This window comes from Oncorhynchus kisutch, linkage group LG8, assembly GCF_002021735.2.
Source record: "Oncorhynchus kisutch isolate 150728-3 linkage group LG8, Okis_V2, whole genome shotgun sequence".
NCBI lineage: Eukaryota > Metazoa > Chordata > Actinopteri > Salmoniformes > Salmonidae > Oncorhynchus > Oncorhynchus kisutch.
Genome location: NC_034181.2, coordinates 34,653,445 through 34,676,273, shown reverse-complemented (window position 1 = coordinate 34,676,273; position 22,829 = coordinate 34,653,445). Strand labels below are relative to the sequence as shown.

General features: G+C 42.9%; 1 protein-coding gene across 2 annotated transcripts; it reads right to left on the bottom strand.

Moving 5' to 3' along the window:
• Positions 1-103: 103 nt before the first annotated feature.
• On the bottom strand, positions 104-22,056 carry LOC109895810 (lysine-specific demethylase 2B). 2 transcript variants are annotated; one of them, XM_020489815.2, is made up of 10 exons: positions 21,716-22,056; positions 6,627-6,851; positions 6,000-6,143; positions 5,096-5,182; positions 4,387-4,674; positions 3,398-4,197; positions 3,085-3,248; positions 2,794-2,955; positions 2,322-2,540; positions 104-2,066 (listed from the first exon to the last, which is right to left on the bottom strand). In XM_020489815.2, the coding sequence occupies exons 1-10, from the start codon at positions 21,767-21,769 to the stop codon at positions 1,885-1,887; spliced, it is 2,325 nt and encodes a 774-aa protein (XP_020345404.1). In that variant the 5' UTR covers positions 21,770-22,056; the 3' UTR covers positions 104-1,884. The 2 variants fall into 2 exon arrangements, with proteins under 2 accessions (XP_020345404.1, XP_020345403.1); XM_020489814.2 differs by having other exon boundaries at positions 4,375-4,674; positions 21,716-22,054.
• Between the last annotated feature and the right edge of the window lie 773 nt (positions 22,057-22,829).

Sequence of the window (22,829 nt, the reverse complement as noted above, 5' to 3'; positions counted from 1 at the left end):
GCTCATTGAAAGCAAAGCCACCCGAGATCACCAGTGACCCTGGCATTTAGGAAATACTCTGCCCTATCAAAAAGGTCACAACTGAGGGTAAAAAATGTCATAGTATGAGAAGTCAGATTTTATACAGAGAAATATACTTTTAATGACAATCATAGCACTTGGTTTTAGATTTACAAATATAAAACTACATCATGTGCATCTGTGTGGCCAACAGCATTCACTTGACATTGTACGCCACAATCACAACACATAAATAATGACAATTATATTATTTGCACAAAACCACAGATATGATTATGGATGATTACTCAAATATAAATAAAGAACATTTAAAATAATGACTAGATCTGTCAATTTTGGAATTAATGATTGGATGAGCAAATGCTCTTTCAAAAAAACGTATTGTATGTATGGGTGAAAAATGATTCAATTACTTTACACACTCACGTTATGTGGTGGCAAGGTAGCCTAGTGGTTAGAGTGTTGGACTAGTAACCGGAAGGTTGCAAGTTCAAACCCCCGTGCTGACAAGGTACAAATCTGTCGTTCTGCCCCTGAACAGGCACCCCATGCCCTATGGGGCTTTGGTGAACAGTACATGGCAACCATCATTAAAAATAAGAATTTGTTCTTAACTGACTGCCCTAAAGGCAAAATAAAAAATTATGGGCTCTTGCTAAAACATGTGAAACACGAGATTGCATTTTCCTGTTTCATACAAATTTCAAAAGGTGTCACAGAGATGTAAAAATACATTTGACTAACTCTTCATATTGGTTGACTGATTCATTTCAAGCTGTATTAAATTTAAGTACGTGAGCAACATTTATTTAAAGATGCAGAAATCGCCCGGCATTTCCTGGTTGCAAAAATTTTAATAGTTCACCCAAATGTTTGTTTGTGGCAAAATAAGCAAGTATAGTGTAGAATACCATCTAAACCACTGTGAAATATATTTTCCATAACCAAAAATATTGTATTTTCAGCTGTTTAAGGCTGGTGCACAAAAGCAAAAGACAAATACAAAACTTAAGAACGGGAAGCATAGAAAGAACTGAACTCTACCGCTTCTTAGACTTGCTTTCAATGACAGGTCTATAACGCACATTTCTATGTGAAATTGGTCAGGTCACCCCAAAAGTTACATATTGCAGCTTTAGACTTTTATAACATGTATTTTATCAGGGTTTTATGTAAAGTAAATCCAGTCCAAGTCAGTAACTACCGTTAAACTGTAATGTCAACTTCAGAAATTGGCACATGATATCAGGTAAAACACAGCATCCAAAAATATATATTACCATCGGTGTCAAGGCAAACTGATATAAAGGATCTGTAGGTCAATATTCAGTTCTATGACATGTCATCTGGGGTCTGTTCATAGGTTGAAATCTGGAGTGTATCAGGTACTGCATACAAAAACTTTCACTGAAACTTAAACATGTTTTGCCCAATGCATGAATTGTTGTATAAAACAAACCTAAATAGTAGAAAAAAATCCCCAACAAATTCAACATAACAAACCTTAAAAAAAAAAGTACAAACACAAAAAGAAACACTCATGCAGGCTGTTTTCCTTCACCATCTCCTTCTGTCCAGTAGCTTTACATCTTCCCCTTTCAGCACAAGGATTCTACAACATCCAGAAAGATCGATGCAAAAAGATCTGCCAAGTCCATTTACACACCTCTGCTTCTCTCCTCAACTCATGTGACATTGTTCGTTCAGAAATGTAACACGGTATATTCTCCAATGAAGAGGAAATAAACATACAAAACCAACCAGTTCAGGCTTGATGGGGGAAACCTTGTCTTGCTCCATTTAGTGCAAAAGGTAGTTCTTATGTTGTGTACATTTTGGCCTGTGTCAGTGTGCCTCAATGAACTAGCTGAGTTTCTGCAGTAATTTGTCCTCTTTGAGGCCAAACTGTACACTTACAGACATCTCAGCTATGAACTGTTCACAGGCCGTCTTGGTCACCTGTTTGCAGTAGCGTAGGTCAATGTGACAGATGCTTCCACAGCGCTTGAAGAAGGTAAGGGAATGGTCTGTCACCCTATTACAAACTGGAGGCGGAGACAAAAACAGCCAGGCATGAGGAAACGTGTACAGAGCCGGATTGAATATTATGTACGCTAAAACACAACAAAGACTATAGTTAAACTCTTAATATAAAAATTGAGATAACAGTTTAAGAATAAATACCTCTTCTATACCCTCTAATATTAACAGATATTATAAAAAGTGAAATAGCAGAGTAACTTAAAAACAGCCTGTGCGGTTGCCCCTATTGCTCATACTGACTGGCTGAGGTTTCCTACCTGACAGGTTGATCTCTGTGAGGGAGTCCCTGGTTGTGGTCCCTGCGGCCGTCAGCAGGTTGACCGACTGGTCGTTGACGTGGTTGCAGTAGCTCAGGTCCAGTTGTGAAAGTACCGGCATATGTCTGATAATCAGACGCAGAGAGGCGTCTGTGATGTCCAGTCCGGCCAGACGCAAGTCCATAACGTTCCTCAGCTTACAACGGTTGTCCAACTGGCCTGAGGGTAGAGAGGAGGAATAAAATTAGTAATTTCCTGTCTCGCAGTCAAACATGGCGAGTAATGGCCTTCATTTTGGTTCTTTAAATAAACACATGTGAACTATCGAAAGATCCCCTCACATTTTCTTCCTAATCGCTTTTAAAAAGAGGAGCCTCACAGTCCTGTCACACCCAGGATAACCACCAGGGGGTGGTTATAACGTAGCCTCATCAATTTCACACAACTCCCCCCTCCGGTTGCCAGTGGTTACCTGGTCTGTTGTCGGTCGGAGGCGAGAGCAGGTCCCTCATCTGGGCATCTTTGAGCCCCTCCACCCACTGCACATCCAGGGTGCGCAGCAGAGGGCAGCTAGATGTGCAGAGGGCAGACACAGCCACCCACGAGCACCCGGAGAGCAGCAACACCCGCAGACCTGCAGGACAGAGCGGAGTAGTGTCAGATGAGTTGCAACGCCGAGATAGAGACAGAGGGATGGACAGTCTCTAATTTCGACCCAAACCATATTTCTCATAGATCAGTGTGACATGGCCATGGTACATACCTGGTAAGCGGTTTATAAGCCAGCTTAGTTGCTTCTTGGAGATGTTGGTCCAGCTGAGGTCCAGTGAGAGGGGCTGTCTGCGGATGATGCCACTCAGCATAAGGGGAGTGATAGATTTACAGCGGTTCAGATCGATTATGGTCCACAGTCTTTTATCACAACACCTGTCAGAGATAGACAATGGAGACACACACTCACTATTTGTAATGGACAGGAAGGTTTTAGATACCTAGATTCAAATATACCAAGTGTTTACGTTTTTAAAAGGCCCGCGATGTGAAGTAACACAGTTTGAGTAGAATGGAGCTCTCACCATCGGTTCCATGTTTTGCAGACACGCATGCAGACACACAGCTCCTTGTGTGTGATGTGTCCGAAGATCTTCACCCAGACCTCTCGCTGCACCGCGTGGGTTTTCCCGTCCACCAGGGGCAATCTATCTGGCGGGGGGCTGATGGGGGGAGGCCGGATGACGTGGCGCTCCATTTGGACACACTTGGGTGGGGAGCGTGGGGGCAGCGGCCGGGTGCCAGGGGAGCTCCTGTTGAAGCCCAGAGGGGTGATTTGGCCGGGGTAGAAGTGGCGCAGCTCCCAGGGAGTGCAGTTAATTTCCTTGGTCCAGAGGTGTGGCCGCTCCCCTCCTAGGTCACTGCCATTGCGGAAGCTCCTCTTTGGCTCTTCATTCTCACTCTCTGGCTCCACCTTCAGGGGCTGGCGGTTCTCATTGGCAAGGCAGTCCTCGGTCTTCTGGATCTCCTGGTTCAGTGCTTTGCTCAGCTCTTTACTCAGCTCTTTGTTTGGTAATCGGCGTTTGCGGCACGCTTTGGGACGTGGGCCCTTCTCCTGGGGTTCACTGCCCCCCTCACTACTGGGGCCAGCCCATGGAGAGCTGCAGTGAGACTGGTCACTGTCTAGAACAGGAGTTTTGAGAGGAGGCCTGGGCAGGCTTGTCTTTGTGTCCTCGTCATCCTCGTACTCTGCCTCCTCCTCGGTATCGCCTAAACGCCCTCTCCTCTCCAGGCCTTGCCGGTACAGAGAGGCCTTCTCCTCTTCATCCACCTCCTCCTCTTCAGTCTTGATCTGATTAAGGAACAGATGTCCATCTGACTTTCCCTGGAGATAGGAAGGTTTAGTTAGAGAGTATGTTCAACTATGTATACCAGAGCACATAGCATCCAGACTTCAAACAAAAGGAGTTGCTTGGCATAGCATGAAAATTGCCACCCATAGTGAGAGTGTAACATTATACTAACAAACACAAACCACATGCTAAAATCGGAGTATCTCTACCTTCTTCCTCACATCAAAGTCCTCTTCATAGTCATCGTCGAAGAGCTTCCTCTTCTTCCTCAGTTTGTCCTCAGGTCTGGGCCGAGGCAGGGTGCTAGGGGACAGGACAGGGGGTTGTCTGTGAAGGGGCTCCCATTCCTCAGGTCTGTGTCTGGGAGTCTCATCCCTCTCAGGCTTCCTCTTGACTGTAGACGTAGAGGTGGACTCGCCCTCCTCCTTGACCACCTTCTGCTCCCTCAGCAGAGAGCCAGGGAGGTTGGACGCGTACTTGAACCCTGGTCCCCTTTTTTGCTTGCAGACCAAAAGGTGGGGAAAAAGGAGACAACTTTATACCTTTTGCTTATCACAACGTTGTCAACAAACTGAGCTACTGTTTCACAAGAGTTAAACGAGATAGACTGTGACTACCACTTCTAGAGAATTTAGGTGTTGGTTTCCCCTGTAACAGAAAGGGCATTGGTAAGTAGCACAGTAAGTAAATGAACAGGAAGTAAAAACCACAAAGTAAATGCATTATGAAATGCCTCACACTTGAAAGAATTTAACTCTTTGGGGAATGTTTTCCAAAGTTCACAGCCTTGTTTATTAAGTCAATGCAAATCCAACACCAGACTACAAAATATGTTGTGGCAACTGAAATCAGTAATATACCCAGTAACATGTACAATGTATATTTCTGCACATACTTGAGGATAAATGATGAATTCATACTGGTACTCACTTTTCCTGTTTTCCCAGCGTAGTTGCATTTGGGACATTCCCAACAGTTGGGAAGTTCATCATTCACCACGCCAGAGGCATCTTTAACCTGAAAACCATGAAGTAAAAGAGCTAGTTGACAAGAAGGGCAGACAGGGAGTCAAGAATAAAGTACAATGTTTTCACCACAGAGAGAAAGCGGGAACTGAAAGCACGACCGGGTCCACTTAACATGAGGTGGTGAAAAACGTTCTTTTCCCCCTCAGACAATTAAAGTGAGAATCTCTGGACAACCGACAACCTCTAGCATCTGATATAAAGACCGTCACACAAATTCCTATTATCAAAAATGAAAAATGTATATTCTTCAGCAATACTTTACCTATCACTTTAGAGTATTGTGTGCATGGAATAGCAAAAAAGCAGTCACAACTTCCCTTCATTTGAACAGGTTTGAGCAAGATCATGCTGTGGTTTGGCAGAATGGTGAGTCACTTGGCATTTTATTTGCATCCGGCTCGACCCGGTAATGTCAACAACACTGCAAAGTTCTATTCTTATGCCATGTGATTTCAGCTGGACACTTCCCCTTCCCAGACACTATATTAGCCTTCTGTAAGTCAATCTGGAGGAAGGAAATTGATGAGCTGGTTCAGTCCGTGTCAAACAACAACAGGAAGTCCCCACCACACCAACGCCTCAAGCTGCCTTGTAAAACTGTCTGAAAGTCAAACACAGTGAATCACCTACCACTGGTACAGCAGCAAACATTCCAGGATACAGTATTACCCTCAAATGAGTCACAAAGCATTATAAAAACCATTCAGGCGAATCTCTCACACACACAAACGATGAGTCATCAAACTCATCAAGTGGAGGCTTGGCCTCGTGTCCAGTCATGACTTGACATGCTCATCCTAGCTCACCTTTAAGCAGTTGGGGTGAACAATCTCACTGCAGATGGAGCACTCCATGAGCATGATGTTGAACTTGTCCTCCTCTTCCTCCAGGGAGTCCTCCTTACCTGCTTCTCCACACACGACACACACAGCCGTGTGGGGCAGGACAGGCTGCAAGGGACAAACACAACATTCCGTGAAACTCATTGATTCAGACACATTGGGTCTACTCTGCCAGTGTGCAATACAATTGGGAAATGGTGTTCATAAGTTGCAACTGGTCATTCTGTGTTTCCTGTTTCAGGAGAATCATTAACAGACATTGGCGACGACGCCAAGCCGTAGACAATTGTCCACTGATTGGACAGAATCTAGACCATTGACACATGAATGAGTCATACTGTGCCAAATAAAAAAAATGTTAGCACTCACTTCCTGTTGTCTCGCTCTGTATCATTGTACTTCTGGTCGGTTCTCTTACGCTGACCATGGTTTTAAACCCTGAACCTCTCATTATGGTTTGTATGTCAAATGCACAGTCTTTGCATGTGGCACAGCACTGCATCATTGAATAAGACAATATTGGCTAACTGAACTCTCTGCTAAATAGTAAGGATAATGAAAAGCCTGTGTGGTTACTATGGCTTTACTCACTGCAATGCACTGCCTCATGATACAGGACTGCTTCATGCGCCCAGGTCCTCCAAACTTCTTCATGTCTTTACAGAAGTGACAGTCTCCACACTCGGTTCGAAGGCACGCCTCACACTTTCGGCAGCGTGTTCTCCTGCGTCTGGCGCCAGACGCACTGCGATTCGACGGCAGTTTGACCACTGCTGACGTCCCCATCTTGGGCTTTGGCCGGTTGGCTGCATGCTGCTGCAGAGAGAAAAATGATACAATTCAAGTTGAGGTGGGCAATTTAATGTACACCGTCACCCAAGACAGTAAATACCATCGACTTCATTACTGAACACAAAGCATCTAGTACTGTATGGTCTAATTCTGACATTCATAAAGCTAGTGAGACAGTAGTGCAGAGGCCACTGGCTGTGAGCCACAAACGTTTCTAGATGACAATGCCAAATCTGCAAATCAGCGTTTGTTCCCCCCCCAACAAAAAAAGATTCTCCCAATGCTCTTCACCCAAGCCTAGAGCCACCAGAAAAATAAAACCATCCAAATGAGAGATTCCCTATGCAATTACTGAGAAACATTTTTGTGCTGCAGAGGCGAGTGTTTCACAGTCCCCCATCTTTTCCTAACCTTTTGAATAGAATAATGAGAGAAGGTGGGAACTAGCAGAGACATACTGTACTTTAACTTTAATGGGAGGGGGTTAGGATTATTTTGAAATAAATAATTTTCATGACTCCTCTTGCAGCAGTAAGGTACACAACTTGAGGTCATGGGAGATACGCTGGGAAAAAAGTTAAGAGAATAATGTGTTGTAAATTGGGTTATTCATTCCCCTGGTGGCTGTTCTTACTGGCACTAAAAACACTTTGTTGTGGGATCGATGAGTGAAATAGCAGGTAGATCTTAAGAAAGGACCATTCTCCTTCCCTGGCAGGCTATAGCATCGGGAGTGGTGGATATGCACCTATAGTGATCCCTGAAGAGAAACTAAACCGAATAGATGTACACCTCAAGTAGAATCTGCTGGTTGTCACAAAGAGCCCGCAGTCCCAGTCGAGCATGGTGACCTGCCTACTATCTCCTGCAAAGGACATCAGTGACCCGCACAGCTCATCTATAAGGCCTATACAACGTTTAAACAACCTACACAAAATACATATATATATATATATATATTTTTATTAAAGGTACGAATTGCATGGTGTCAAAATATGACCGCTATAAAATAAATATACACCAGATCAGTTTTCATCTGGAGGTTTGGAGGAAATATACAGTGCCTTGCGAAAGTATTCGGCCCCCTTGAACTTTGCGACATTTCGGGCTTTGCCACATTTCAGGCTTCAAACATAAAGATATAAAACTGTATTTTTTTGTGAAGAATCAACAACAAGTGGGACACAATCATGAAGTGGAACGACATTTATTGGATATTTCAAACTTTTTTAACAAATCAAAAACTGAAAAATTGGGCGTGCAAAATTATTCAGCCCCTTTACTTTCAGTGCAGCAAACTCTCTCCAGAAGTTCAGTGAGGATCTGTGAATGATCCAATGTTGACCTAAATGACTAATGATGATAAATACAATCCACCTGTGTGTAATCAAGTCTCCGTATAAATGCACCTGCACTGTGATAGTCTCAGAGGTCCGTTAAAAGCGCAGAGAGCATCATGAAGAACAAGGAACACACCAGGCAGGTCCGAGATACTGTTGTGAAGAAGTTTAAAGCCGGATTTGGATACAAAAAGATATCCCAAGCTTTAAACATCCCAAGGAGCACTGTGCAAGCGATAATATTGAAATGGAAGGAGTATCAGACCACTGCAAATCTACCAAGACCTGGCCGTCCCTCTAAACTTTCAGCTCATACAAGGAGAAGACTGATCAGAGATGCAGCCAAGAGGCCCATGATCACTCTGGATGAACTGCAGAGATCTACAGCTGAGGTGGGAGACTCTGTCCATAGGACAACAATCAGTCGTATATTGCACAAATCTGGCCTTTATGGAAGAGTGTCAAGAAGAAAGCCATTTCTTAAAGATATCCATAAAAGGTGTTTTATAAAGTTTGCCACAAGCCACCTGGGAGACACACCAAACATGTGGAAGAAGGTGCTCTGGTCAGATGAAACCAAAATAGAACTTTTTGGCAACAATGCAAAACGTTATGTTTGGCGTAAAAGCAACACAGCTCATCACCCTGAACACACCATCCCCACTGTCAAACATGGTGGTGGCAGCATCATGGTTTGGGCCTGCTTTTCTTCAGCAGGGACAGGGAAGATGGTTAAAATTGATGGGAAGATGGATGGAGCCAAATACAGGACCATTCTGGAAGAAGACCTGAGACTGGGATGGAGATTTGTCTTCCAATAAGACAATGATCCAAAACATAAAGCAAAATCTACAATGGAATGGTTCAAAAATAAACATATCCAGGTGTTAGAATGGCCAAATCAAAGTCCAGACCTGAATCCAATCGAGAATCTGTGGAAAGAACTGAAAACTGCTGTTCACAAATGCTCTCCATCCAACCTCACTGAGCTCGAGCTGTTTTGCAAGGAGGAATGGGAAAAAATTTCAGTCTCTCGATGTGCAAAACTGATAGAGACATACCCCAAGCGACTTACAGCTGTAATCGCAGCAAAAGGTGGCGCTACAAAGTATTAACTTAAGGGGGCTGAATAATTTTGCACGCCCAATTTTTCAGTTTTTGATTTGTTAAAAAAGTTTGAAATATCCAATAAATGTCGTTCCACTTCATGATTGTGTCCCACTTGTTGTTGATTCTTCACAAAAAAATACAGTTTTATATCTTTATGTTTGAAGCCTGAAATGTGGCAAAAGGTCGCAAAGTTCAAGGGGGCCGAATACTTTCGCAAGGCACTGTATTCTGTTGAACATACAGAACATGACTCTTAATGACATAATCAATGCTTTTCAATTAGAGAACACAAATAATGAAACAAGCTCAGTAACAAGAACTTCAAGGCACAGGGAGGGGTGTGAGGACCGTTTATTTGACCTTTATTTAACTAGGCAAGTCAGTTAAGAACAAATTCTTATTTTCAATGACGGCCTAGGAACAGTGGGTTAACTGCCTGTTCAGGGGCAGAACGACAGATTTGTACCCTGTCAGCTCGGAGGTTTGAACTTGCAACCTTCCGGGTTACTAGTCCAACGCTCTAACCACTAGGCTACCCTGCCGCCCCAGTTGACTGCAGAAATCCAAAACAACCACAATCTATTATCAAGCACTGCAAAATCAGAAGGCTATCACACTCCTGTTAGGCTTAAGTAAGCATGTCAACACTGCATGACTGTGTATTTATGGCCCAAACATATCTGCTACTGTATTAGCCAGTAAGTCCATCAATGAAAATAAACATGAATCACAAGACAGCAACAACACACAGGTTCACCAAAAACATCTTACCACCTAGCAATGCTCCTCAATTAAGAATGAATCCACAACAGTGAAAACCTTCCACCCCTGAACTAAACACTGAGATACACACGTCACAGCCCTTACATAATCATCCTCCTGGACTATCCTGGCTAATAAGGACAAAAACCTCAGTTTTATAAAAGCAGATGGAATTCTTGCTGAGGGCTTAAAGAGAGAGAGAGAGAAAAACACACACTACAACAGGGTCATTGAGAACAAAGTGTTCCTTCATGAATACCAAAATAACATTTCACCGGGGACGGGAGACATGCCACAAGAACATTTTCTATCAGGAAGCTTTTCCTCAGGTTTGGAGAGAGAGTTGTTTTTGATGACATTTCATCTTTGGCCATCCTCAAGCATATTTCCAGATCCAAACTGAGATTCTCAAACATATTCCGTTGTTGACGACGCAGCATTTAACAGGGATTTGGAAACACAGACTACAATGCTTTTCAGAATAAATATGATTGACCAATAAGTGTGTGTGAAGACATCAGAAAAACACTGTGACTATCAGCATTGCACAACATTCAAGTGCGATTGCAACACATTCCTGGCACTGTCTTGAACTGTTGAACTTCCAAAAACAGATTTTGAGAGACCTTTGAGCAGAACTCTACAAAATGGTATCCAACACAACAGATCCTTAACATCAAAAAGGCACTAATAGACAGACAGGATCAACGTGTAGGCCCACTAGAATCCCATGTGTGCTGCATGACCTCTTTTCCCCTGGGACACCCTCATCTTCACCCTGACAGAGTGCTTGAGTAAAGTATCTGATACTCTCTTACTCCAAATATTCAAGCGTTGTGTGCAACAGCGTCAGCATGACAAAATGCTTGACAAAGTCTTCTGTGTTTGATGTACACAATTCTGTTCTAGCAAAGGGGCATGAGTTTGTCTTGGTTAAAACAAACAAAATGAGTACTTACCTAACAAGTGGGTGAGTATGGTCTACAAAGCCCTGACCTCAATCCTATATAAAATATGTGGGCAGAAAAAGTGTGTGCGAGCAAGGAGGCCTACAAACCTGACTCAGTTACACCAGCTCTGTCAGGAGGAAATGGGGCAACATTCCCCAAACTTATTGTGGGAAGCTTGTGGAAGGCCACCCAAAACATTTGACCCAAGTTAAACCATTTAAAGGCAATGCTACCAAATTCTAATTGAGTGCATGTAAAAGTTCTGAACCACTGGGAATGTGATGAAAGAAATAAAAGCTGAAATAAAATCACTCTACTATTATTCTGACATTTCACATTCTTTAAATAAAGTGGTGATCCTAATTGACCTAAGACAGGGAATTTTTACTAGGATTAAATGTCAGGAATTGTGAAAAACTGAGTGGTGTATGTAAACTTCCGACTTCAACTGTACACACACACACACAAATAAAAAACGCAACATGCAACAATTTCAACGAATTCATTAGGCCCTAATTTATGCATTTCACATGACTGGGAATACAGATATGCATCAGTTGGTCACAGACACCTTTAAAAAATATATATATTTTTTTAAATGGCATCAGGACCTCATCACAGTATCTCTTTGTCTCTTTGCATTAAAATTGCCATTGATAAGATGTAATTGTGTTCATTGTCCGTAGCTTATGCCTGCCCATACCATAACCCCACCATGGGGCACTGTTGACAACAGCAAACTGTTCGCCCACACAATGCCATACATGTGGTTTGCGGATGCGAGGACGGTCGGACTCATACCCAAATTCTCTAAAACAAAGTTGGAGGCAGCTTATGCTAGAGAAAGGAACATTAAATTATCTGGCAACAGCTCTGGTGGACATTCCTCCAGTTAGCATGCCAATTACACAGTCCCTCAAACTTGAGACAACGCACATTTTAGAGTGGCCTTTTATTGTCCCCAGCATAAGGTGCACCTGTGTAATGATAATGTTGTTTAATTAGCTTCTTGAGATGCCACACCTGTTAGATGGATGGATTATCTTGGCAAACGAGAAATGCTCACTAACAGGGATGTAAACAAATTTGTGCACAACATTTGAGAGAAACAAGCTTTTTGTGTTTCTGGAAAATTTCTGCGATCTTTTATGTCAGCTCATGAAAACATGGGACCAACACTTTACGTGTTGCGTTTATATTTTTGTTCAGTGTAGACCCACACTATGAGGTTGGATTAATACTGTGAAAATGAATATATTGCCATTTTAGTGTAAGAGCTGTTTGAAAAGACCACCTGAAATTTTTGTCTGTTTTGATGGGAGTCTTGGCCTGCCTGGCAACATCACCAGGCGGTATACATAATTAGCATAATAATAAAAAAGCCCCATAAAAATCCATCAATTTAAGATAAATATCTGTTTTTTGCATTCGGTGCGTCTCAGTCCACCGCATCTGCCGACGTCTCACTTCAGCATCTGCGTTGAAAAGGTAACAGAGCTAGAGCGTCTGATGCCTCGCGAGGATCCGCAGAAGGCGGGTGGGAAAGCTGCCATTACCGTCAATATTACTCGCCAACGTGCAATCATTAGACAATGAAGTAGACAAGGTACGATCAAGAATAGGGGGTCGGAGGGGGTCGGTCGGTGCATATTTGTAAACCACAGCTGGTGCAACACAGCTCATCACCCTGAACACCATCCCCACTGTCAAACATGGTGGTGGCAGCGTCATGGTTTGGGCCTGCTTTTCTTCAGCAGGGACAGGGAAGATGGTTCAAATTGATGGAAAGATGAATGGAGCCAAATACAGGACCATTCTGGAAGAAAACCTGATGGAGTCTGCAAAAGACCTGAGACTGGGACGGAGATTTGTCTTCCAACAAGACAATGATAAACATAAATAATAAACAAAAATAAACATATCCAGGTGTTAGAATGGCCAAGTCAAAGTCCAGAGCTGAATCCAATCGAGAATCTGTGGAAAGAACTGAAAACTGCTGTTCACAAATGCTCTCCATCCAACCTCACTGAGCTTGAGCTGTTTTGCAAGGAGGAATGGGAAAAAATTTCAGTCTCTCGATGTGCAAAACTGATAGAGACATACCCCAAGCGACTTACAGCTGTAATCTCAGAAAAAGGTGGCGCTACAAAGTATTAACTTAAGGGGGCTGAATAATTTTGCACGCCCAATTTTTCAGTTTTTGATTTGTTAAAAAAGTTTGAAATATCCAATAAATGTCGTTCCACTTCATGATTGTGTCCCACTTGTTGTTGATTCTTCACAAAAAATACAGTTTTATATGTTTATGTTTGAAGCCTGAAATGTGGCAAAAGGTCACAAAGTTCAAGGGGGCCGAATACTTTCGCAAGGCACTGTATTTGCAGTGTTGACCCTTCTTTTTCAAGACCTCTGCAATCCGCCCTGGCATGCTGTCAAGTAACATCTGGGCCACATCCTGACTGATGGCATCACTGGGGCGGTAGGGTAGCCTAGTGGTTAGAGCATTGGACTAGTAACCGGAAAGTTGCAAGTTCCAACCCCTGAGCTGACAAGGTACAAATCTGTCATTCTGCCCCTGAACAGGCAGTTAACCCACTGTTCCTAGGCCATCATTGAAAATAAGAATTTGTTCTTAACTGACTTGCTTAGTTAAGTTTTAAAAAAATATTTAAAAAATGGCAGCCCATTAGTGCATAATCAATGCTTGGAGCTTGTCAGAATTTGTGGGGATTTGTTTGTCCACCCGACTCTTGAGGATTGACCGCAAGTTCTCAATGGGATTAAGGTCTGGGGAGTTCTGGCCATGGACCCAAAATATCGATGTTTTGTTCCCCGAGCCACTTAGTTATCAATTTTGCCTTATGGCAAGGTGGTCCATCATGCTGGAAAAGGCATTGTTCGTCACCAAACTGTTCCTGGATGGTTGGGAGAAGTTGCTCTCGGAGGATGTGTTGGTACCATTCTTTATTCATGGCTGTGTTCTTAGGAAAAATTGTGAGTGAGCCCACTCCCTTGGCTGAGAAGCAAACCCCACACGTGAATGGTCTCAGGATGCTTTACTGTTGGCATGACACAGGACTGATGGTAGCGCTCACCTTGTCTTCTCCGGACAAACTTTTTTCCGGATGCTCCAAACAATCGGAAAGGGGATTCAGAGAAAATGACTTTACCCCAGTCCTCAGCAGTCCAATCCCTATACCTTTTGCAGAATATCAGTCTGTCCCTGATGTTTTTCCTGGAGAGAAGTGGCTTCTTTGCTGCCCTTCTTGACACCAGGCCATCTTCCAAAAGTTTTCACCTCATTGTGCATGCAGATGCACTCACACATGCCTGCTGCCATTCCTGAGCAAGCTCTGTACTGGCGCCAGGACCGTCTCTCAACTTTAGGAGACGGTCCTGGCGCTTGCTGGACCTTCTTGGGCGCCCTGAAGCCTTCTTCACAACAATTGAACAGCTTTCCTTGAAGTTCTTGATGATCCAATAAATGGTTGATTTAGGTGCAATCTTACTGGCAGCAATATCCTTGCCTGTGAAGCCCCTTTTTGTGCAAAGCAACAATGACGGCACACGTTTCCTTGCAGGTAACCATGATTGACAGAGGAAGAACAATCATTCCAAGCACCACCCTCCTTTTGAAGCTTCCAGTCTGTTTTTCGAACTCAATCAGCAAGACAGAGTATTCTCCAGCCTTGTCCTCGTCAACACTCACATCTGTGTTGAGAGAATCACTGACATGATGTCAGCTGGTCCTTTTGTGGCAGGGCTGAAATGCAGTGGAAATGTTTTTTTGGAGATTCAGTTCATTTGCATGGCAAATAGGGACTTTGCAATTAATTGCAATTCATCTGATCACTCTTCATAACATTCTGGAGTATATGCAAATTGCCATCATACAAACTGAGGCAGCAGACTTTGTGAAAATTAATATTTGTGTCATTCTCAAAAGTTTTGGCCACGACAGTACATGCTACCACAATCAGCCGGACTAAGCGGTGTCTGTATGTAGCCTCGCTACTTTTATAGCCTCGCTACTGTTTTTCACTATCTTTTTACTGTCGTTTTTATAACTTTACTTACCTATTGTTCACCTAATACCTTTTTTGCACAATTGGTTGGAGCCTGTAAGTAAGCATTTCACTGTAAGATCTATACCTGTTGTATTCGGCGCATGTGACAAGTAAACTTGACAAGTCTTATGGAAAGATGAGACGCTCATGAACATGTTGGTAGTGTTGCAACAAATGCTTTCTGGTCTTTCATATATCTCTTTGATGTAGGAGAGACACTTCAGAACAATCTTCCTTTTGAGACTGTAGTGAATCTGTTCTTCAATATGTTTATATAGGCTAATACAGTGCATTCGACAAGTATTCAGACCCCTTGACTTTTTACACATTTTATTCTAAAATTGATTAAACTGTCCCCCCAATCATCAAATCTACACACAATACAGCATGACAAAGCAAAAACAGGATTTTAGAAATGTTTGCAAATGTATAAAAAAAAACAACCTTTACTCTGTTGAAGCACCTTTGGCAGCAATTACAGCTTTGAGTCTTGGGTGTGACCTTACAAGCTTAGCACATCTGTATTTAGAGAGTTTCTCCTATTCTTCTCTGCAGATCCTCTCAAGGTCTGTCAGGTTGGATGGGGAGCGTAGCTGCAGAGCTATTTTCAGGTCTCTCCTGAGATGTTTGACTGGGTTCAAGTCCGGGCCCTGGCTGGGCCACTCAAGGACATTCAGAGACTTGTCCTGAAGCCACTTCTGCGTTGTCTTGGCTGTGTGCTTAGGGTCGTTGTCCTGTTGCAAGCTGAACCTTCACCCCAGTCTGAGGTCCTGAGCCCTCTGGAGCAGGTTTTCATCAAGGATCTCTCTGTACTTTGGTCCGTTTATCTTTCCCTCGATCCTGACTAGTCTCCCAGTCCCTGCAGCTGAAAAACATCCCCCCCAGCTTGATGCTGCCACCACTATGCTTTACCGTAGGGATGGTATTGGCCAGGTGATGAGCAGTGCCTGGTTTCCTCTAGACGTGACGCTTGGCATTCAGGCCAAATAGTTCAATGTTGGTTTCATCAGACCAGAGAATCTGGTTTCTCATGGTCTGAGATTCTTTTAGGTGCCTTTTGGCAAACACCAAGCGGGCTGTCATGTGCCTTTTAATGATATTGTGGCTTCCGTCTGGCCGCTCTACCATAAAGGCCTGATTGGTGGAGTGCTGCAGAGATTGTTATCCTTCTGGAAGGTTCTCCCATCTCCACAGAGGAACTCTAAAGCTCTGTCAGAGTGACCATCGGGTTCCTGGTCACCACCCTGACCAAGGCCCTTTTTTTATTTAACCTTTATTTAACCAGGTAGGCCAGTTGAGAACACCTTTATTTAACCAGGTAGGCCAGTTGAGAACACCTTTATTTAACCAGGTAGGCCAGTTGAGAACAAGTTCCCATGTACAACTGCGACCTGGCCAAGATAAAGCAAAGCAGTGCGACAAAAACAACACAGAGCTAAACATAAACAAATGTACTGTTAATAACACAATTGAAAATAAAAATATAAAATAAATCTATGTACAGTGTGTGCAAATGTAGAAGACAAGGGAGGTAAGCAATAAATAGGCCATAGAGGCGAAATAATTACAATTTAGCATTAATACTGGAGTGATAGATGTGCAAGTAGAGATACCCTCTTGCACCCCAGTAAGTAATAATATGGGGATGAGGTAGTTGGGTGTGCTATTTACAGATTGGCTGTGTACAGGTACAGTGATCAGTAAGCTGCTCTGACTGCTGATGCTTAAAGTTAGAGCGGGAGATATAAGTCTCTGATATTTGCAATTCGTTCCAGTCATTGGCAGCAGAGAACTGGAAGGACAGGCGGCTATACCTGCTGTAGCACGTGCTATGGGTCGGTGTTGCCCTTCTCCCCTGATTTCTCAGTTTGGGCGCGTGGTCAGCTCTAGGAAGAGTCTTGGTAGTTCCAAACTTCTTCCATTTAAGAATGATGGAGGTCACGGTGTTCTTGAGGATCTTCGATGCTGCAGACATTTTTTGGTACCCTTTCTCAGATCTGTGCCTCGACACAATCCTGTCTCTGAGCTCTACGGACAATTCCTTCGACCTCATGGCTTGGTTTTTGCTCTGACATGCACTAACAACTGTTGTCCCAACTAGACAGGTGTGTCTTTCCAAATCAGATGGACTCCAATCAAGTTGTAGAAAAATCTGAAGGATAATCAATGGAAACAGGATGCACCTGAGATCAATGTTGAGTCTCATAGCAAAGGGTCTGAATACTTATTTATTTTTAATACATTTGCAAAAATGTCTGAAAACCTGTTCTCGCTTTATGGGGTAGTGTGTGTAGATTGAGGGATCTTTGTTAAATCAATTTTAGAATAAGTCTAATGTAACAAAATGTGGAAAAAGTAAATGAGTCGGAATACTTTCCAAAATAATATTCATCATAATAATTCTAAATATTTTTCACCATGGAGAATTAAAATTATAAATCAAATAGCTAAACTTTCATTGGTACAACCTTCTAACAACAATTCCAGAAAGCTTAGTTGACCCCCCCCCCACTGGCTTAGACTGAAGGTTTAATTAAAGAGTTTCATTCCTCTCTGCCAATATTAGCTCGTTTTCAGGTTACAGATCCCTCTTGTTAGGCTCATCCAATTAGTCCCCTCACTCAGACCACTGCTAGACAGTCCTAGCAAAATTCTTGCTTGAGAAATTGCAATTGCTCTTGGCTAAGAAGCTATTTGTGTTTCCTTTTGACCACTAATTCAAGAAACAAAATAACAATTATTTTATTGCATTTGGTCTTTAAGACCTTTTTATAGTATTTTTAACCAAAGTGGTCTTGCTGGTATGAAATATTACAGAATCTAGTCAAAAATATGAAGACTAATGTTTGTCTACAGAGTCTTGAGCTTTAATAGTTCCAGACAAGGAACATAAACAAAACAACTGACCAGCACTTACTGTAACTTGGCTGACTAATGTGCCTCGAATGTTAGGTAAGTTTGTTGAGGCCCTCAAACACTAGGCCTAGATGGGGGCCTGGTCTGAGTAAGGCCCTCTGACTCACAGTTTCACTGTGGATATCAGTGCTATGGTAGGAAGTCACATGGTTCACCATCTGCCTAGCTCCAGTGGACCCCAGGACGCCACACCACACAAAAGGGGGGGGGGGGGGGGGGGGTGTCTATGACATCTCTACAACTCTGCCAAAAAAATAAGATTGAAATCATCTCCTTCATGAACAATGACTGTGCGAGTGGGTGTTTAAAGGGAAATGTCAAAATTGTTCTACTTCATACAACAATGTGAAAAGTGTGCGTTTCTGTTTGTGTTAAAAAAAGATGGAGGAAGAGAAATGTTTCCATTGATGTCGGTGGGCATCATGTGATTTTAACCCATTCTAAGTAGGCATTGCCTACTAATTGGTTGATGTCATTGGAAATACTTATCTTCCGCTTATCGTTTTTACTACATCACATATGTTAATCTTGGCGTGGTGCTGGAGATGATGAATATGAAGTTAAATTCTCTTTAATTTTCTCTTTAATGTATTGTGCTTCCTAACTCATAGCTCCCCAGGAAACCACCATTTGTCTTTTAATTGAAGCTGAGAGAGCAAGGAGTTTGAAGCTGGGTTGTGTTTGAATCAGTACTCAGTGAAACAATCCTACATCTTCCTCCATAAGGTCCTGGATCCCACTGGTCTAGCGTGTATTTTCTGCTTGCGGGGCAACCTACAACGAAAAGTAGCCAAACAGGCAAGAGCGGTCAAGTAGTGCAGTAAGAGCTAACCGTTTTTCTGTAAAAAAAGGGGTAAATCGGTTACGGAATTGGCGGCGGAGAGAAAAGTAATTGCTGTTTTTTTCTCCATACATTTTCCTTGGAGTTAAAGAATTTTGCCGTTTGAAATCTAATTCCTGCAATTCTACATATTTGGGCATGGCTATTTCTGTGTTCTTGTGCTCAAACCTAACAAAACCAATGTAGAACCCAATCGGGGCCCCTGGGCATGTACCCTGCTTGCCCTGTCAGTAATCCAGTCATGCCAGAAATACTCCTACATTTGTTTTTAGACATTTCTATTCTCCCTGACTGTTAAGCTTTTATTTTCATGATTTCTAATTCTCAAAGATTACAAATGCACGGTATTTGCATGTACAAAGTATTCAGACCTTCACTTTTTCCACATTTTGTTACGTTACAGCCTTATTCTAAAGTACATGTTGTTTTCCTCAATCTACCCCATAAAAACAAAGTGAAAACAGGTTTATACATTTTAGCAAATGTATAAAATAAATAAATATGCAAATACCTTATTTACACAAGTATTCAGGCCCTTTGCTATAAGACTAGAAATTCCCCCACACCGGTCTATATAAAAAGGTCCCATGGTTATTAGTGCATGTCAGAAAAAACAAGCATGAGGTCGAAGGAATTGTCCATAGAGCTACCGAGACAGGTTTGTGTTGAGGCACAGATCTGGGGAAAGGTACAAAAATATTTCTGCAGCACTGAAGGTCCATAAGTACAGGATGGCCTCCATCGTTCTTAAATGGATGAAGTTTGGAACCACCAAAACTCTTTCTAGAGCTGGCCACCCAGCCAAACTGAGCAATCAGGGGAGAAGGGTGGGCCTTGGTCTGGGAGGTGACCAAGAACCCGATGGTCACTCTGACAGAGCTCCAGAGTTCCTCTGTGGAGATGGGATAACCATCTCTGCAGCACTCCATCAATCAGGCCTTTATGGTAGAGTGGCCAGATGGAAGCCACTCCTCAGTAAAAGGCACATGACAGCCCGCTTGGAGTTTTCCAAAAGGCACCTAAAGGACTCTCAGACCATGAGAAACAAGATCCTCTGGTCTGATGAAACCAAGATTGAACTATTTGGCCTGAATGCTAAGCGTCACATCTGGAGGAAACCAGACACCGCTCATCACCTGGCCAATACCATCCCTACGGTGAAGCATGGTGGTGGCAGCATCATGCTGTGGGGATGATTTTCAGCGGCAGGAACTGGGAGACTAGTCAGGATCGAGGGACAGATTAACGGACCAAAGTACAGAGATCCTTGATGAAAACCTGCTTCAGAGCACTCAGGACCTCAGACTGGGGTGAAGGTTCACCTTCCAAAAGGACAACAACTCTAAGCACACAGCCAAGTCAACGCAGGAGTGGCTTCGGGACAAGTCTCTGAATGTCCTTCAGTGGCCCAGCCAGGGCCCGGACTTGAACCCAATCTAACATCTCAGGAGAGACCTGAAATTCGCTGTGCAGCAACACCTCCCATCCAACCTGACAAGAACTTGAGAGGATCTGCAGAGAAGAATGGGAGAAACTCCACAAATACAGGCGTGCCAAGCTTGTAGCGTCAAACCGAAGAAGACTAGGTTGTAATCGCTGCCAAAAGTGCTTCAACAAAGTACTAAGTAAAGGATTTGAATACTTATGTAAATGTGATATTTATCAAATAAAATGGAAATTTGCTAACATTTCTAAAAACCTGTTTTTGCTATGTAATTATAGGGTATTGTGTGTAGATTGTTGAGGAAAAAAACAATTTAATACATTTTATAATAAGGCTGTAACGTAACAAAATGCTGAAAAGGTGAAGGGGTGTGAATACACTTTGAGAATGATCTTTTCGACATACTTTGTGTGGTTTGAGTCATTCAAGTTTACACTGAAAGCATTTTTCTGTCCCGAAAATGTATATTTTGTTTATGTGCGGTGCGCCTCTGCTAAATTAATAGAGGGTAAACACTGACAGCTCATTGTTCCCTCTCCCAAACCCCCTCTTAAAAGGCACAGAGCATGGTGAGGCCTGAGTTATATGAGCAATGAGGGTCAAGAAAATCATGTTATGTGAGAACAATTCACAGGATATGAGGTATTTTCTTAGTGATCCAGATAGTTGAGACATGGAAGAAATATGTATGTGTGTAAAGCGAGCTAAACCTGAATGTGACATAATGGAGCTACAGCTGGCATGGGCTGAGGTAATGTAATCGATTTACTTTAGTTTAAGTAACAAACCAAGCCTGAGGTTAAGTGAAGTGAAAGGCCCCACATGTACAGCCATGCTGCCTCCTACACTACTCTCCCACACCCTCACTGTTCACACAAAAATACCAGTCACAATGGCCCATCATTTTCCATAATCACAGTAGCTTGACCAAGAACACAATCTGACAGGTCAGTGTGTGACAAAAACATCTAGTAGTCAGAGAGACCATGTATATTCACTGTGTCCTCTTCAGGTTTGATTTAAAACACAAAAACTGAGCTCTGAGGATACTGGATCACATAAGAAAATCAAGTATGGAGATCAAAGAACTACTTTGGTGGGTAGCTCATTCCTTTCTTTCTTGCGTCTGTCTGACACAAGTCGTTTGGATACAAGAGCCAGGGACAGGAGAAGGCGTATGTCTAAAACCTGTGAAATAGCTAAGCTAGCTCTTGCCCAGTGGATTAGTTACCGAAACAAAATGTTTCCCTTTTCCCTCCATTCCCCTGATCAAATTACTACCCTATTCCTGCTCATGATGGCAAGTGAGCAAAGATCGAGAGAAAAGAGGACGGTGGGGGGAGAGAAAATACGTTCTACTCACGATTACAGCTCTAAAGCAAAGCCCCTCTTGAAGAAAAACAACAGCATGCCGATTAGAAAACCAATGTGTTCAGTGTCAATGTTCTGTTGTCTAACCTGTTCAGATTCTGATTCATAATCCTCTTCATCTGCACTCAGTGACAAGGCCATAGTTCCTCTCTTCTCATCGTCTGTCCAGCGTTTTAGAGAAAACTGACATGGCTGAAGCTTCCAGCCCGGCTGCTGTTCTGTTCTCTATTCACCGCTCTCTCTCTCTCTCTCTCTCTCTCTCAGTCGCCCCCCTCTCCCTCTCTTCACACACAGGAACAGGCAGCTGCATAGGCACACACAAGGCGGCAGGAAGCCTCATGCATATGCGTTGGGAAGGTCCGGGGGAACAGGCCAAGCCAATGGAGAGACAGATGGCATTCGGTTAAATGTGTAGATATATGTGAATGCACTCCTTCGCGCCCCCACCCCTCACCCCCTTCACAGTTGTGAGCTATAATTTTTATGAATTTTTATATCTTTATCTCTTATTATTTTTTATTTTTTTAAGTAAACACCACAAACTCATCTCGGGGAAGAAAAAAAAAGGCGAAACTAATCTACGCCCGTTCTGATAAAAACCTTAGGGCATCTAGCCTCGGGGGATGCCTTGCTTGACCACACCCTCCTTCCTTGCTCCTGGCCTGCCCTGCATCTTCCACCAATCCAATGGTTTCTTATGGACAGAAAAGAGCAGAAGCTCTGAGCTGTCCGATCAGGTCCATTGTCTACTCTCCGGCGCCCAGAGTCAGAAATGGTGGTGGAACTGGAGGGGGTAGGGAGGGAATGGTCAGGAATAGCACAGACCGAGGGTCATTAGAGAAGACAGGGGCAAGGGTAAGACATCTGGGTCGTCGGGAATGATGAGGGCGGTTGCATGTTCTAAGACAATATTTTTCATAATGATTGAGGATGTATTTTACTTGGTGACAGATATAAGAAGCCATCAGCTGCTCTGGGTTTGATTGCTCTTTCTTAGTGTCTACGGATAGGCCATTTGCTCCTCTGACTATCTCGTGATTTCTTGGTGTTCCAGTAAGTACTAATGTAGGACATTGAGTACTTTCTTTGGAATAATTAAATGAATTGCTGCAAAAGTATTACCAATTTCACAAAAGTGTGTCATCATCATTATACTGTAAGTCTGTTCTAATAATGTCCATAACCGTATTTTGTTGTTGTT

Bases quoted from the DNA above. Each gene is read 5' to 3' on its own strand.
- LOC109895810 (XM_020489814.2), bottom strand. From the start codon at position 21,769: ATGGCCTTGTCACTGAGTGCAGATGAAGAGGATTATGAATCAGAATCT. The intron at 5,183-5,999 runs GTGAGCTAGGAT...CATGGTTTTCAG, and splicing joins TTCACCCCAACTGCTTAAAG to GTTAAAGATGCCTCTGGCGT. The intron at 2,541-2,793 runs GTAACCACTGGC...CTCTACCCTCAG, and splicing joins TCCGACCGACAACAGACCAG to GCCAGTTGGACAACCGTTGT.